The sequence below is a fragment of the Polypterus senegalus genome, chromosome 1 (assembly GCF_016835505.1).
Source record: "Polypterus senegalus isolate Bchr_013 chromosome 1, ASM1683550v1, whole genome shotgun sequence".
Taxonomy (NCBI): domain Eukaryota; kingdom Metazoa; phylum Chordata; class Cladistia; order Polypteriformes; family Polypteridae; genus Polypterus; species Polypterus senegalus.
The window spans coordinates 230,121,180-230,140,082 of record NC_053154.1 but is presented as its reverse complement, the minus strand read 5'-3'; the positions used below and the strand labels follow the sequence as shown (position 1 = coordinate 230,140,082).

At 38.1% G+C, this 18,903-nt stretch overlaps 1 protein-coding gene across 1 annotated transcript in view; it reads right to left on the bottom strand.

Annotated features, from left to right (window-relative positions):
- The window catches only part of dock1 (dedicator of cytokinesis 1), a 710,521-nt gene that overhangs the window by 302,139 nt on the left and 389,479 nt on the right, over nucleotides 1–18,903 (bottom strand). The window contains exon 30 of the mRNA XM_039774569.1: nucleotides 9,473–9,567. Coding sequence (XP_039630503.1) covers nucleotides 9,473–9,567 — 95 coding nt within the window. The remainder of the gene's footprint in view (nucleotides 1–9,472; nucleotides 9,568–18,903) is intronic.

The following is an 18,903-nucleotide window of genomic DNA, read 5'->3' as shown; positions in this document are numbered from 1 at the left end:
CTGTCTCGTCTGCCCTTACCTGTTGTCCTGCAGCTGCTGATGATGCTGAACCAGAGTTTGTTGCTCTCCTGTCTGTGGCACGTAAGACATTGTCTCCTGCTGATTTGGAGTCTGCTTGTGCTGAATGTCCAGACCTCACTAAGTTACGTACACAGATTGTGCGGGGCTGGCCTCCTTCTCCAAAGGCTTTGGATGCTGATCTGCTGCCATACTACAAGCTCCGTCTGGAACTTTCTGTCAGTGACAACTTTGTGTTTCGTGGTTCACGTCTGATTGTGCCAGCTAGCCTTCGTTCATCATTAATTGCAATAGCACACGAGAGTCACCAAGGTGTAGTACGCACCAAACAACGACTCAGAGAACTTTACTGGTGGCCAAAGATGGACACTGATGTTTGTACTGCCATTAGTTCTTGTCAGACATGCCAGATGAATGACAAAACAGCTCATCCACACCCCGCTCCCTTACAGCCTACACCTTTTCCAGATGGCCCATGGGAAAAAGTGGCTTTGGACATTGTAGGACCCTTTGACACTGCTGCACCGGACTGTAGATATGCCTTGACTCTGATTGACTACCACAGCAAGTGGCCGGAAGTAGCTTTCACCCCTTCCATAACTACTGCTAATGTGCTCACATTCCTGTCTTCTATTTTCAGTCACCATGGTAACCCCGCAAGTCTGGTGACAGATAATGGGGTTCAGTTTACCTCTGCTGCTTTTGCTGCTTTTCTGGAAGAAAGACAGATTAAACATCTCCGCTCCTCACTGTATTACCCTGCTGCCAATGGAGCTGTAGAGCGATTCAATCGTGTACTGAAACATACGATTCAACTCGCTATTCAAGAACACCATCCCTGGAAAGCTGCCATTACAGACTTTTTGCATGTCTACCGTGCTACTCCACATGCAACTACTGGAGTTTCTCCATTTGAACTCCTTCATGGTCGACAGATGCGAACAAAATTGACCATACTACCACCTACTTATTCAGGTTTACAGTCTGCTAGTGATGTCCGTACCACAGTTGAGCAACACCAGAACAGAATGAAAGTCTATACTGATGCCAAACGGGGTGCTCGCTTGCCTAGTTTCAAAACAGGGGATAAAGTGAGGGTCAGAAATCCTCTGCATGTTCCAAAAGGACACCAGAAGTTCAGCAACCCTGTCACTATCAATAAGAAACTGGGTGCTCATACATACATTTTGAGTGATGGAAAACCTGGAATGCATCTCATCTGGTTGCTTTTCCAGACTGCGCATCTACACCTGCCCAGAAGGAAGTCAAACCCACCAGAGCTTCCTCAGTCACCCAGACCCAAACGCAGTACTCACCCACCAAACTGGTTGAAGGACTATGTTACTTAAAATAATATTGCTGAACAAGAGTAATAATTTACTTGCATTTGCTTATTTTGGTTGTGGAATGTACATATCAGGTTCTTTTAACTTTAATTATTTCATTGCTTAAGTACATGGAAGTTCTGGGAATTTTTGTCGTGTTCAGGCAGAAGTTAAGCTTTTCTTTGAAAAAAAAAAAGGAAAATGTTGTGTTCAGTGGTAGTTTCTGCCAGAACGCTAGGGGGAGTGCTGATAAAATGTATTACCTGTTGAAGGGATAGCAAAGGAATATAGAAAAAAATAAGGTTTTCCGGATTGGTGATAGTGCGTGCCTGACGCTAAAATAAAGTGAGTTAATGTTCTGAGTTATCCATGGCTGGCTAATTATTTCACCCTGCTCTGGACATAACAAAATGTATAATATAGCTGACTATGCTGTTATAGCACTGAAGATCATCGCATTAAAAAAAATCTGCATAACTATGGAATGTGCTGTAAGATAATCAGAAAATACTTTTAATAAATTACTTCTAAACTTCATAGCAAGAAGGTAAATTCAAATACGTTAGCTCTGCATGTGATCACATGATACACAACCTGTAAGTACATAAACACGAGTTTATACCGAGACTGCCAGTTTTGAAGCCCATATTGAGGTTTTAGTTGGCTGCTGTTGAAAAAGGCTGAGATTCATGGGAATTTTTCTTTTACAAATAAATGACTAAAAAGTTGTTTGATAAGGTTCTTAATAAATGCAAGAAATAAACTTATGTGTATGCACATTGAACAATGTTAAATATTGAAGAGGGGTATATTTCTGGTAGGTACATTATAGAAACAAATTTTCTTGAACTATACAATTGCTGGAATTTATAAATCTGTAACTGCTAAGAGGCATTTGCTGCAAGTGGATTCTGGAAATTGTACCATGCAAATTCCAACAATATACACACATATCATTGGGTATGCATTTTTTTTTTGGTTCTGCTTTTGTTGGTGAAAAATCTTGTGACAGCATTAACCATATTTTATTGGTCTTTGTTTTGGTAGACCTATACTGTAATTTACAAATCAATATTGGTGACTGTAGAATCTGTAGGAGTTTTTCAGTTGGTTGTGAGCCATCTTTCAGCAGTTACATCTTCATAATTGCCAAATTGACCATCAATGTTCTGAAAGAAATGTAATTTAAAGATTTCCAGAGTGATTTTCAAAATTGACAAAATATCACAGGAGTAGAGCCAATTGTTTAATAAATTTAATGAATTGATAAATGTAAGGGAAAAAGTATGGGAAAGGGAAGTAAAACAGCTACCTGTCAGGGGGCTACACATAATGGCATGAGTCAGTGAGATCAAAATAAAAGGGCCTTAGTAATACATTATACAGCAATAATTTAACAGAAAGATCTGTAACATTAAAAGCAGTTTTGTGTCATATCATTGCTGCAATCTATATTTACTTAGAAACATAGTGCTAAGAATAATTTAGAAAGAAAGAAAGATGTTTGGGGAATTAACTGAAAAAGTATAGAGTTATTTTTTGTTTAATGAATACAAATTGAGAACTAGCTGCTAATTAACACCACAGTTAACAAGAGGACATCAATGTATCAAGAAGTCCACTCCTTCAAACCACTACTATCAGAAACAAATACATATTTAGGCTCCCTTTACACTACTACACTTTTGTTTAAAAATGTATATATTAGTCTCTATTTTCACCTTTTGTCCACAACACCCTGATGTTATCGACCCCTGAAAAGACTTTTAAACTGTATACTTTTAAAAGCATAGACACAGCTTTGTAATATGGACAAGCTAAAAATGCAAATTTAGCCTCTGATCAGTTTGTGATTATTATGTGGTCTCATTCACTGATTACTCATTCTTCATGGAAGAAAATCATATTGCAACACAGTTTGCATAGAAGACTTACTTTCCATGGCATTTGTTGTTTGGTTGACCTGTACGAATGTAAATTACATTTTCTACAGTTTGAATACTGCATACATGTGCAAAAGGCAAATAAACTGTTGGCTGACTTAGTTTTCCGATAAATCCCATGGACAGCGGTGTTACTTCCCCCTTCAAGAATTTTTCTGCCAATGTGGACACACCCAATGTAGGCAAACTTCTATGTTAAATGCATTTTTGGGTGTTTTAGTGTGAAAGGAGATTCTGAAGTAAACAATGTGTTCCTTTAACAATTGTATTTTAATAGGCTTCTGGGATTTAAAAAATCAATTCAAAGGCTCTCTTCTTCTCCTCTCAATTTGCCCACTCTAGGTTAATAGATGATCTCAAAAAGCTGCTTCTGCCTGTTTGTTATGCAGCTGGAGGTGGTGAGAAAAGGTTGACATTGACTACATATATTGTGTGGTGGTGTAAGTAGCACTTTCAACAAACTCTTAATTGAAGTGGAAATGTTATTATCATAAAAGTTAGTGCTAGAAGCATCTGGAAAAGTTTGGTTCATTTCCAGAAATGCTGAAGGTGTTAGGTATTGTTGGGATGCTGGAGTTAACCTGGTTCTTCAATGATGCACATTATTTCTGGATTTGCAGGGAAGTTTTCAACACTGAGATTGCAGCATATTGTGTTTGAGTTAATGAGGATCATACTGTACATTTCATCCTCTAGTATACTGAAGTGGACTGTGGTCAGCAGTCACATCTTTAATTCTGGTGAAGCAATGCAGAGACCACCCTGGCTATTCAGGTCCTTCTACTCATTAAGAGAAAGACTTGCTTACACAAACATATACATCCTCTCATGGTTAGGAAGGGACCCAATGAAAAAGTGTTTACCCAGCAGTTTTGATTTTAATTGTTAGTACTGAACACCAAGGGTCACTTGGCGCGTTAATATTTGCAACCCAAATTCCCTAGACCTTTTCTGTTTACAATTGATGCATACTTTAGTCTTTTTGACTGTGATCTCATGTATGGACTTGAGCCTAGTGTAAAGCATTCCGATTGAAAGTCGTTATCTTCAAATCACTGTGCATGATTCCCTCATGTGCAAAACTGGCTTGCTCTCTCTTAGGAGTTAATTTCGTTAATATGTATTCTTTTATGCAAATGTGTGCAGATGTGGCATTACAGTTAGGCACAAGAGGCAAATGCCTTTGTCTGCATCAGAAAGAGAGACTCCTATGCACAGCCTAAAATTTTGGGAAAGCCATTCAGTGTGATGGCAGTGCAATCTTATTGTTAAAGATTTCAGTTTTGGCAATTATGTCAAATGGATATATAGCTCAGCTCCAGCTTAGAATAACTTCTAAATGAAGACCTTCACTTTTAGACTAGGCGGTAGCAATTGCTTAGGCAAATTTCATTTGAATGTGTGCTTTTTTAATTTAACTGTGGAGGAGTGCTTCCATTACAGATGAGAATGACAGTAAAATTAAATCACACAAATTTCATTTGATATCTTTTGTCACAATCAGGAGAGATACTTTGACACTATTCCAGTCAGTTTTACCCGTTTTAGTACCTCCTCTGTTGTTTTTATAAGTAAGGAAAATAGATGAGACAAAGAGCAGGCAATTGGAGATACTTAGAATGCAGCGCACCCAAATTATCTAAATTCATCCCTGGAAAAATAAAAAAGAATAATGAAAATGATTTATGGATTACTATGACAATAATAAAACTGCAGACGCTATCCCAAATTTCCAGGGACTCAATCTACACATCAGTCTACTATAAGTTGACAGTTTTTTCTATGGCCAAAATATCCGGGAAAGACCAAAAGAATGAGAACTGCTATTGTAGGAAAAATAAAGGTTCCTCAATGGTGTCATGTGAGAGGAAGATTTTAGGATTTAAAAAAGAAAATGAATAATAAACTAGAGCCTATTCTCCTCTCAGATAAGGGAAGTCATTTGAGGTGGCTCAGAATCTAAAGTGTATGTGCAAATATTTATTACAATACATTCACTTAGTAATTTTTAAGAGGAGAGATGGTGATTGTCCACAAGGCACAACAGTGTAGCAATATCATGCAAGAAAGACAACAATTTGTAAACACTGAAAAATGCATAACACTACAGGACAATGTCCATCCAAAATACTGTGCTACTATATTTAAAAATCCGCAAAGACGTGAATCCGCGAAAAGTGAACCGCGAAGTAGTGAGGGATTACTGAAATACAAATCTATACTAATAAAAGGCTAAGCCCTCACTGACTGACTGACTGACTCACTCATCACTAATTCTCCAACTTTCCGTGTAGGTAGAAGGCTGAAATTTGGCAGGCTTATTCCTTACAGCTTACTTACAAAGTTAAGCAGGCTTCATTTCGAAATTCTACACGTAACGGTCATAACGGTCCGTTAAGTTAAATGGTAAGACGCCACTGTCAGCCGCCATGTTGAACTTTTCAACGTCACTAATTCTCCAACTTCCCGTGTAGGTAGAAGGCTAACCCCATCTTCACAAAATTTGGTAGGCGGCTTCCCTGCACTAACCGAAACCGATGTACGTACTTATTTCGGTGGTACGACGCCACTGTCGGCCGCCATATTGAATTTTCCAACATCATTAATTCTCCAACTTCCCATGTAGGTCGAAGGCTGAAATTTGGCATGCTCATTCCTTACAGCTTACTTACAAAAGTTAATGTATGTATGTTTCATTTAGAAATTCTACGCATAACGGTCATAACGGTTGACAACGTTTACCATGTTGAACTTTCTTATTTATGGCCCCATCTTCACGAAATTTGGTAGCTGGCTTCCCTGCGCTAACCAAAACCAATGTATGTACTTATTTCAGTGGTATGATGCCACTGTCGGACGCCATATTGAACTTTCCAATGTCACTAATTCTCTAACTTCCCGTGTAGGCAGAAGGCTGAAATTTGGCAGGCTCATTCCTTAAAGTTAAGCAGGTTTCATTTCGAAATTCTACGCGAAACGGTCATAACGGTCGACAACGTATGCCATGTTGAACTTTTTAATTTATGGCCCCATCTTCGCGAAATTTGGTAGATGGCTGCTGATAACTACAGCCTTTTTATTTAATCCACGGCTTCTCCGCTGTTTTATTGTTCGTTTATTACGATTATAGTTATTGTGTAGGTATTTTACACTTACTTTACATTGTTCAGGTACCCATTTCCTTTATCATTCCAACCATACCCCCATTAACATGTCTATCGAAGTGATCACCATCAATCAAAGAACTGTCACTTACCGAGTGATTTCCATGCCCGGAGATGGCACTTACCTTTTCCATTCTCTTTGTTACATATTGCACGGCCATGTCAGGCTCAGGGCCTCTTAAAAATCTTAGATTCACATGTGACGATTTTAGTAGTGGATTTCAGTAGTGGACACTTTGATATTTATGAATGTTTAAACTCTCAAAAGCTGGATGTGAAGTTATCAATGAAACTGGTTGTATGCTTACAATGCTTGACAGATGCCGAATGTCACTTTAACACAAGTCCTGCAAATACTGTCGTAATTGAAGCAAACAATGAAACTCAAACCGATTATGACAGCAGCAATCCAAGCTGTGAGATTTGAAACAAGATTACTGGTCACATGGCCAACTGTACGTTGCATGCTCAAGAGTATCTCAGCGCACAGCTTGGTCATACTACAACCGAAGGGCCGAACTCACAATGTGGTATACAAAGAGATCCTTAACAAATAATTATTGGTATATTTTCCCTCAGTTTTTTCTTCTTAATAAAAATTTTAAGGCAGTACTTCACCGCTGCGAAGCGCGGGTATTTTGCTAGTATGAAATAAACACTTTCACAGTATAACAAAACGAATGCACTTTTATTCAAGAATTTAACCGAAGAAAATGAAAGTTACCGTAGGAGGTTGATATGAGAGCTTGCGTTGTGCAATGCTAAGAACTGCTGCCTTTCAATCAAGAGGTCGCAGTTTTGATATCAGCTGCTTCCCAAATTTACCATTTTGAGTAGTGAGCTACTCTTATTGACAGGTGATGCCTATTTCAGATAAAGACATGGTAGGTACAAACTTGTTTTGTTATACCCCCTCTTTATTTGAAAACCGTGTCAGATCTTGTGCGTGAACGAGACTGGGAAAACTGTGGACGTGGGTGTGAGTGTTGTGTGTGACTGAGAATGACTGTGGATGTGAATTGTTTTTACTCAGTTTTATTCTTGGGTGTTCCTACTTACACTGAATTAGTATGTGCCTTCTGATCCATGATGTCAAAGCTGCTCTGACAAAAAAAGAGAGACTTGCATATATATGACACGTGGAATAATTCATTTTATGATCTGTATTGTACATTTCAGAAAACGTTGTTGCACTAATGCAACATTACATTCATTTGCATACCTTCATGCGGTTGTAGTCATGACGTGACTGCGTTTGTTTTTTTATTTTTTTTTTCCAATCTTGGCCAGTGTCCACATGTTGCTGCATGTTGGTATCTCTTTTCAACTCCAGGAGATGCAGAGGACAGAATAGTACACACAGGTCAGTTCTGCGCTATATACAATCATCAGATTCAAATGTTAACAGTTCCCACACGCACCCAAGGACCGTCCTTACATTTACGACATGTGTATAAGGTGTAAAGACTAAAGACCAAATATCAAAGAAACACTTTCACAAAAGGTACAAATATAACAGAACAAGTGCACTTCTATTCAAGAATATAACTGCAGAAAAACAACCCGCGTTAGGGTGCGACATTAACATGCATAAAAAAAACAAAAAAAAAAAACAAAGCTAACCTTTACAAGTATCATAAATTACACCGGCTGTTACAGACTGGAATCAAATGTATGTTTTTATTCTAAAATAGTAAGAATACGTGCAGCTCACTTCTCAAAACGGACTCTTCCGGGATCGAACCCGTAAAGTTTAGATTACCAGTCAACAGCTGCAACTGCTGCGCCACCGAAGCGCTCGTAGCAAACGTGTGTCAATGTCACACCCTAACGCGGGTTGTTTTTCTGCAGTCATATTCTTGAATCAAAGCACACTTGTTCTGTTTATTTGTACCTAATGTGAAAGTGTTTCTTTGATATTTGGAATTCAGGCTTCACACATTATACACTTCATGTCTACATTTTGTCAATTATTATTAAAACATGAAAAACGTTTCTGTTTTAACGATGAGTTTACATAGATCGTTGTAGACACGGAACACACATGAAATGCAAGTGTTCCAAATAACGATATAGTATTTATAAAAGGTGTCAATTTGCTTGAATTTTCACTCTATACAACTCTAAGCAACTGACATGCAGGTAAACAGACTTGAGCTGAGAAAACTGTGTGGGGTGGGGGGATGTGATAGCAGGCTGCTTGCTGCTTATCCACACATTTAAAGGACAAAAGACGTTGATGGAGGGGTGAGAAGCGAATTAAGGTGGGGACGGATCTATGAGGTTTTTCGTAGGCTCTGGTAATTCTAGTGTTAAACAAACAAAAAAAAATAAAGATCAACACTACACCATTCCAATTTAATATTGTGAGTAAATATCAACTGCATGTTTCTGAAATGTGTATTTATTTTGACTTATTTTTATGTCAGTGTACAAAAACCTAGATGAGAAACTTTACTTCTTGGGGAGGAAGTTCCTTCAGTCAACATTCACTGGTAAAGTGAAAGGATTAGAAAGAGAGCTACAAAATAAATTAAAGCAGCAACATGTAAAAGAAACTGCACTGTTTCAAATACTAATGAAAAAATGTTTACTTGGTATTTTGGATGCTTTTAAGAGGATTGACAGCTTTTTTTTTTTTAATGCAGAATTGATGTACTTCTAATATCACAAATACCATTCTAATGTAGGAAAAATAGAAGGGATCTTTCGTAGGACTTCTTTTTAAAAATGTAATATTTCAGAAAAAAGCTTATTTTCACAACCCCTGCTTAGAATGTAATTAAATCTTGTTACAGTAAAACAGGTATCACCATGAAGTATACCATTTTTTAATGTATTTTTTTAAACAACTAAAAGGAATGAAAAAAGTACTGTCTTAACAGCTATTTGCATTGAAATAAAAAGGCTTAGCTTTCATCACACACTTTTGAATAGTGTTTCTAAGCAACAAGAGTTGTGTTCGATCAAACAGCACATTAAGATGCTCTAAAAAGATTCACTGCTGTGGTTCCATACTTACTTATTCTGCATCATGTTCATTATTACCCAGTCGGCAGGATAGACATTCTTCCCAATGAGATCTTTGAACATGATAAATGTTTCCATCAGAAAATCCTTACACAAAAAAAGAAAAACAAATTAAAGATCACAATTTCCAAAGAAATGATTTGGACAGTCTAATGCAAAAACACACATCTAAGAGAGTACAAAGAGAGCATTTCAGTTTATTCTGGCTTTAAAAAATAGTGCAGGCCTAATAAAATGAAAGTGACATTATAATGCATAATTAAATCAAGAATCTTTGTGAAACCTCTGCAATTACCTGTGATTGATTTTTTATACTGCTAAAAATACAACTGTAATAAATGTTATGATAAGAAACAGTTTTAATGCAAAATAACAGCTAAAACCACACAACCTATTAAGCATGGCAATTGCAAAGTGTTGTTACTTTATTTTTCATCCAGAATTGTGCCTATATGAGTCTATTTAAGAAAAAAAATAACTAGAGACCTTTTCTACTGGGGAAAAAAAGAAACAAAATAAAAACACAAAAAATAACCAACCAAACAAATAAATCAAAAAACATTAAATCATTACTGCAGCATTTACCAGCTGAAATGCTCCACAATCATATACAGTAAATTGTTAAAAGTACAGGTAGACCTTGATTAATTTGGCACCACTGGTACCTGAGGTGAGTTTAATTAGTGAAAATGTCACATCACAAAAGGATCACCCCTAAACAGTAGCTAAACATCTTATCATACCTTTACATTAGCAAATAAATCAGTACAAGTTGGGTAATAAAAAAAAACGGGAACATTAAATGGAAAAGCAAATGAAATGTTAATGAAGTAATGTATCTGTACTAGAAAGGTACTGAAAACTCTAAAATTAAAAAGAGCCAGTATTGTGGTATTTTTGGTACTGGAAGAAAATGGCTGGCTTTCTCTCAATCACTGCCCCGTAATGACACCCGTCCCTCATTGCTTTGACATGCTTGAGACATGACACTAACTGTGATTCGATGCAAATGGGGAGGAAATGCATTCATATGCTGTAATGAAGTGCAGCTGTACATTTCTGTGCTATGATTCAATTAACTTGTCACAGGTGTTTCTCACATTATCCTTACTATCATGGCTTCAAAATGTTTGTGAAATAGTTTGAAAAATCTTTAAAAAAAAAAAAAGACTGAAAAGCCATTTTTTGAATTTGAAATTGTAAACTGTACAGAAATAGCTTTATTAGATAATATTCAATGAAGGCAATGTCCTATTAGGGGTTGCTTTGAAGACTAATATAATATTAATTAAATGAATGTAATTAAAGTGCTGAGAATAACATAACAATTAACATCAAACCAATTATACAAGCAGTGACTGAGTTTCAGTTTCGTTTTGTGCAAACAGTGCAGACATACAAGCACTATGCACTGAGCTAGAGTGCCAAGATCAGAATCATTATTGTTCTTATGCTACACTTACATATTAACGTAAAAAAAAAAGTCACATCGCAGAGTATAGCAGAACATCCAGAACAAGATGGTAATCACAGTGACGTCTGCTAATGTAACAGGATGTCGAGGTGCAGGTCTGAGTGTGATACAGAAAGTCAGTGGGTCAGCCCTGATCTTGCCATGGAGCTTTTTCAGTTACCCATATAGGCATATCTGATCTGAAACAACATGATGCAGGTGCTACCTATGTCTGAGCATATGAACAGAATCTAAAGAGCAGATGACTAACAGTGGAATCGTTGATGTTTAATTAACTGTATGTTATCTAATGTAAACTACATTATAACTTGCATTAGCCTATATTATACTAGAATCAATAAAACTAGGCAATAATCAGTGGAAATTGATCAAGCTAATATTTACATACATTTGGGCTGAAAATTATGACAGTTATTATTTTTAAATTCATAAATGTTACATTCTACAACAATTTGCAATTTGAAACATTTACATAAATAATCCTATCATATACACATTTGGATTTTATTTTCATTCTATTTTTTGCTGTTTTAAAGCCCAATCTACACACATTTACAATATAATTAATGACTACTCCTTTCTAGGTAAGGGCTGTGCAGTTGACATGTGTGTATCACACAGTTACTGTGAGCTATTATTAGAAAATAATCATTGAATTGTTTATGCTTTATAGAAAAATTATTAATATGCTTGAAGTATACATTTTGTTTAAAAAGTTTAATTGTTCGATTAATCACAATTAAATTTTTAATCGAACAGCAGCTCTAATTAAAAATGTTTCTTATATGCTTGAAATAATGGCATTAAGAAACCACTTCTGCATGCAAAGATTTCACCCAGGTATAAGATGAACTAGTCTCACAGAATCTACTTTCTAAGATACAACATACAGTGAACTTTTAAACCATTTATGATAGAAAACACTGTTACTGAACAACAGACAGGTAACACTCTACTTTTACTTATAAATTAACGTATTTCAAGTCAGCAACATACATTTTATTTTATAGCCAATACAACTAGGTCTCTCCAGCTCTGATGACATTCATTACCATACTGCTCTGTATCACACCACATACTGTCTTCTTCTGCACAATTGCAGTATGTGTGTTGTATAGAGTAAATGTGTTTTAACCCTTAAAAGCTACAAATAGTATTTGAAAATGAAAAGCCTACAATATTTAAAAATACTAAGTGCTAAGCAGTTCTACTGAACTTTCTCATTAATATTCTTGAAACTTTTTTTAATCATTATCTTTAAGCTCTATGGTACACTGAACAATGGACTTTAATAGGCACCTGATTAACTGAATCATACTTTTGTTTGTCCTATCAGAAACTTACTAAATATTACAAAGGCAGTTTGTTCCCAAGTCAAAAAGGAAAAGCAAGAACTATTAACTGTTAATAGCTAGAAAGAAAAGACAGAAGGAACAGTTAAACCATATAAAAATATACATTTAGAACAACAAAAATTACACATATACAGTCATGGCCGAAATTATCTGCACCCATGGAATTTTCACAGAAAATTCACCATTTCTCCCAGAAAATTGTTGCAATTACAAATGTTTTGGTATACACGTTTATTTCCTTTATGTGCATTGGAACAACACAAAAAAACGAGAAAAAAAGCCAAATCTGATATCATTTCACACAAAACTCAAAAACAGGGCTGGAGAAAATTATTGGCACCCTCAACTTAATATTTGGATAGCACACCCTTTAGAAAAAAAAACTGAAATCAAGCGCTTCCTATAACCATCAACAAGCTTGTTACACCTCTCAACTGGAATTTCCGACCACTCTTCTTTTGCAAGCTGCTCAAGGTCTCTCAGATTTGAAGGGTGCCTTCTCCCAACAGCAATTTTGAGATGTCTCCATAAGTGTTCCATTGTGATTTAGATCCGGACTCATTACTGACCACTTCAGAACTCTGTCTTCAACCATTTCTGGGTGCTTTTAGAGGTATGTTTGGGGTCATTGTCCTACTGGAACACCCATGACCTTTGATGCAGACCCAGATTTCTGACACTGGGCCCTACATTGCGCCCCAATATCTTTTGGTACTATTCAGATTTCAAGATGCCTTGCACACAGTCAAAGCATCCACTGCCAGAGGCAGCAAAACATCCCCAAAACATCTTAGAACCTCCACCGTGTTTGACTGTAGGTACTGTGTTCTTTCCTTCGTAGGCCTCATTTTGTTTTCTGTAAACAGTAGAATGATGAGCTTTACCAAAAAGATCTACCTTGATCTCATCTTTCCACAAGACATTCGCCCAGAAGGATTTTGGCGACCTCAAGTACATTTTGGCAAACTCCAGTCTGCCTTTTTTATGTTTCTGTGTCAACAGTGGGGTCCTCCTGGCTTCTCCAGCCATAGCATTTCATTTCGTTCAGATGTCGACGGATAATTCGAGCTGACACTGTTGCACTCTGAGTCTGCAGAACAGCTTGAATATGTTTTGAAGTTGATTGGGGCTGTTTATCCACCATTCAGACTATCCTTCGTTGCAGTCTTTTATCAATTTTTCTCTTCTGTCCACATCCAGGGAGATTATCTACAGTGCCATGTGTTGTGAACTTCTTGATTATGTTGCACACAGTGGACAAAGGAACATGAAGATCTCTGGAGATGGACTTGTAGCCTTGAGATTGTTGATATTTTCCCACAATTTTTGTTCTCAAGTCCTCAGACAATTCTCTGCTCTTCTTTCTGTTCTCCATGCTTAGTGTGGCACACTCAGACACACAACAGAAAGGTTGAGTCAACGTTTCTCCATTTTAACTGGCTTCAGGTGTGATTGTTATATTGCCAGCACCTGTTTCTTGCCACAGGTGAGTTAAAACGAGCATCATATGCTTGAAATAAAACGATTTACCCACAATTTTGAAAAGGTGCCAATATTTTTGGAGTTCTGTGTGACATGATGTCAGATTTGGCTTTTTTTTCTCTATTTTTTGTGCTGTTTCAATGCACATAAAGGGAATAAACATGTGTATACCAAAACATTTGTAATTGCAACAATTTTCTGGGAGAAATGGTGCATTTTCTGGGAAAATTCCAGGGGTGGCGATAATTTTGGCCATGATTGTAGATATCATACAACAACTATTAAAATTAAACAGTAAAACAAACACTGCTACTACTTGCATAAGATGCTAGAACTTTATGTTACGTTTCTGGCTAAATCTACACAAATAACTGGTGCTATTTTTAAGATTAACATCTCCTGCAAACTATTTATATAAAAAAATATATATGCATACTTCTTTGAAACATACCATAAAAGTAATGTAGTGATATTTTTCAAAACAGGTGACAAGAGTTATAGACAGACATGCTGTAACATATCAGTATGTGCACACTTAGTATGAAATGAACCTCAGTTGACTTTAGAGTGAGCCAGACTGACGATATCTGCTTTGGCGAAAAGGGGAGCAAAAATGAATAAGATTGGTGTATAGGTTTTTGATGTCCCAATCTTTGCTTTTTTAAAGAAGCATAGAATATCATAGAGCACAATCCAGAAATAATGCAATTTGTAAAAAAGACCACCTAAATATATCTACATTCTCTACTTGTTACATCAATCATTAAACAGTTTAATGCTAGTAACGATGCCTTTGTGAAGACTAAACTAAATGGGAAGCTATTTAATTGATTTGATTTTGGAAGAGTCAAGTGGCAAAAGTTAACAGAAATGCTGAAGAAAAGGTTAAGGTCAAATAGTAGACTATGCATTGCTACTTTTAGCCATACAAGTAACAAACACAAATAGTTAAAACAGAGAACTAAAATAATGAAAAGGCAAAATCGTTGCTGGAGAAAGATGTGGTAGAGAATGTCAAGGGGAGAGAAAGCGCAAGTCAGCTATGGAAGAATGTAAAAATTACAAACAGTAAGCCATGATGGTGAACTCTGAGGAAAATCAACAAAAGTTACTTGTTAATGACAGCAAGGAAAATAAGAACATCAAATGCAAAGAAAACAAACTAACCCTTTCTGTAAAGAACAAAATAAAAAAGGATTTTCATAGTACTGTAGACATTCAGGGTCATGCGATTATTAAGGTTTGGTCATTTTAGGTAATAAAGAAGAAAAATATGAAAGAAGAAAAGAATGTTGATAGTCAAGTATAACTGGGTCAAAAGCACAATCTGTATAAAACAATAATATGGAACTCAACAATAGGATAACATTGAGGTTAAAGGAATGAAGCAGAATAGAGGGATTTTAAATAAATATTTATGGTAAACTGATACAAAAAAAACTGTTGTTGGCAGAAAGGCATCATTAACTCTCTTAAACACTTATCTTCCAAACATATTCAATGAGAATTGAGTTTAGGAGAAAAACTAGGCAGCAGTATTACAAAAACAGGGATTTATGCTGAAAGGACTGGGAAACAAATATTAAAAAAAGAAGTGTAACAATCCCCAGATGTTTAGTTATTATGACTTAACAGTTTTTGTAAATAACTATTATTTGTCTGATTCTTTATTTAAATATGATTTTGATTAATTATGTTAGTTTACTTTACAGGTCATCTAAAGCAGTGGTTCTAAACTTTTATTCTTCTAAGTGTTCCACGAGAATATGTGAGGACCCCCTTGCAAAGGCCATGATATTCATTATTATTTGGCAACTGACAAAGTTTATCAAATGTACAGTATACTTTATGGATATTTGAAAATAATAGATTATGTGTCTCAAAAATATCAAAAGGTAGCCTGGTTTATAAGGTACACATGTCTTTAGAATAGGCATTTACCATATACTTAAATGCATTTACTTAAAATAAATAGTGCAAGCGTAAGTTGTAAAAGATACTGTTTTCAGTTGAGGGTGATGCAGTACAGATATAGAGCAGACAGTTAATATAACAACCACGTCAATGCTGCATTGCTCTCCATCTCCAGTGAACAAAAGCTTAATTAATTTATTTTGAATACTGTATAATGAGTATACATGGAATAATGTTACTGAGAATAAATAATTAAGACTGACACATACAGTCTCTAGATGAAGAGGCTGAAGAAGAATAAAAAGAAGAATAAAAAAAGTCAACAAGGTTAACTCATTGTAGAAATAGGATTGAAGCGTGCCATGGTATTCTGTGAAGTTTATTCCAAAGTTGAAGCCGCATATGTGAAATGACAGGGTGAAATCGGCCATTAAGATGGAAAGAAGCATGTGAAAGACAACCAAGGTAGGCTATTATAAAATGCTGACATTTGCTAAATCAATATATGGCCAGAGTGACCAAGGGCTACTGTCTGCAGAAACCATGAGAACAGGGGAAGGTGTTATTGGACTGAACTACCAATACTGATGCTCTGTGCAAGAAAGGACAGAGCAGACTATATTTCCTTAGAAGACTGGCGTCCTTCAACATCTGCAATAAGATGCTGTAGATGTTCTATCAGATGGTTGTGGCGAGTGCCCTCTTCTACACAGTGGTGTGCTCTCTCCCCCCATTAACCCCCCACCCTCCCTTTTTGCCTCCCCACGTGAGGATAGACCCCCACTTCACACAGTCCCGGTTCACTGACATGCCCAGAGACAGAGCACATCCAAAGCAAAACAAGCCCCCCACGCAGCGGCGTTTTAGGATTAAAAAATAGAGATATTTATTACCAATATAGTCTAAATACTATATGCCTAAAATTTAATCATTAACAAACTATGAACTTAAAATATATATAATCTTCAGCAATCTTAATGTATTAAGATAATACACCCGGATATGGAGTGGGCTTCCATTCTGGCCCTGTACCTGAAGGCCTATCATGACCTCCCCGAGGAGGAAGCCTCCCAATACAACCACCTTAGGGCCGAGATCTTTAAACGATATGGCATAACCTCCCGCCAGCAGCCCAGGCCTTCGAGTTCTGGGGTAAAATCAGACGCTGGCTACGGCCAGACGTCAACCAGACTCGACAGGTCGTAGAGCAGGTCGTGTGTGAGGCGTTGCCTGATTATCTTGCCCAGCAAGTCCGGAAGCAACCTTTTAAGGACAAGAACGGCCTTTCGGAGGTACTCGAGAGACAACTGGCGGTGAACCAAATCGGGGAGGCTGAGAAGCCGGCTCGTGGGGTCCAAAAGGGACGTGTGGCCTCCCCGGAGCCCACCCACTGCGCCGCAGAGGCTCCAGCTAGACCGAGGGACAGGCTCCCCACCCTACCGTGCTGTTTCAAGTGTGGTGAGGTCCCCTCGCGGAACCCATGGACTGCAGCTGGTTCAAGGGTGAGAGGTACTGTGCCCTATCTAATCCTCTAGCGGTCCGTAGTACGGGAGTGGTATTGGTACATGGACACTCGGTGGTGGCTCTATTCTACTAAGGGAGTAACATCACCATTGTTGCTCACCGTTATGTTTTACCGCGATAGTGGCGAGCACCTAATTCGAAAATTACGTGTGTACACGGGGTGACCAAAACATGTAAGTCCGCAAAGTGCTTCATAACCTGGGAAGGAGATTTTAGAGAGATGTTTGTTACAGTGTTACCCAAGCCTCCTTACCCGGTTATACTGGGCCAAGTTTGGTCGAAAAGTAATTGCGGTGAAACTGTTGCCACTCCGAAACCCAAGTGCAGTCTGGTTATGGATGGGCCCCTCCCAGCTGCTCCCATGGCGTGCGCAGCGGCGACTAACGATGACGTAGATGGGCCAGGAGAGCTGTTTTCGGACACGGACCTCGACCTGGAAGTGCCATCGGGGAGCCTCCGGGGTCAAGACGAAGCTAGTCCCGACCCGCTCGCTGGCGTGGAATATCAATTTCGGTCCACGCCGGCGTGCTTTAAGAAAGAACAGAGGAATGATGATTCCCTGAAGTTTGACCAAAATGGAATAGTGTCCGTGAATGACATATCGTTAGCTGATTCCACTCCACCGGGACCCTACTTTGTATTAGACAATGAATTGTTATATCGAGTTGCGGAACACGAAGGTGAGGTGCATTAGTTATTGCTAGTCCCACTGACCTACCGGTGGCAAGTGTGCGAATTAGCACATGCGCACCTTGGGGCCGAAAAGATGCTGGAAAGATTGAAGCTCCGGTTTTACTGGCCCGGGATTAATGAGGAGGTCCGACATTTCTGTCAGTCCTACGCGGTCTGTCAACGCTCCTCTCATCCCGATTCCCCTTTTTGATGTAACCTTTGAGTGGATCCATGTCGATCTCGTTGGACCCCTGGAACCTTCAACGCAAAGCCATAAATATATTTTGGTGATGGTCGATTACGCAACTCGATATCCTGAAGCAGTTCCCCTATGAGCTGCCAATTCAAAAAATATCGCATGGGTACTGGTAGGTCTTTTTTCCAGAGTGGGCATATCTAAAGAAGTCCTAACGGACCAAGGCCCTTCACGTCGGATACGTTCAGTGAAGTGGCCAAGTAACTCCGAATTAAGCATCTCAGGACGTCGGTATACCACCCCCAGACAGACGGCTTGGTGGAAAGACCCTGAAACAGATGCTCCGCAAGGTAGTCAGCACAGACGGTAGGAACTGGGACCAACTTTTACCGCTGGTGCTTTTCGTGTACTGGGAGGTGCCACAAGCCTCCATGGGGTTCTCCCCCTTTGAACTCCTGTATGGATGCCAACCCTGGGTACAATTAGATGTTTTAAAAGAAGGTTGGGAAAGGGAGGCGCTTCCCTCCACCAACATCTTAGTACATATCACGCAGTTACGCGATAGATTGGATAAAATATGGCCCCTCCTAAAAGAGCATATGTCCGGGGCTCAAGCAGCACAAGCCCTGAACTAGAATAGGAATTCCTCCCTACGTGAGTTCCACCCAGGGGATCACGTAACGGTGCTCGTGCCCATTTCCCACTCTAAATTGTTGGCCCATTGGGAGGGTCCATACGAGGTTAAAGAGAGAAAAGGGCTTGTTGACTATTTGGTTGTCCAACCGAATCGTCGACTAAGCAAGAGG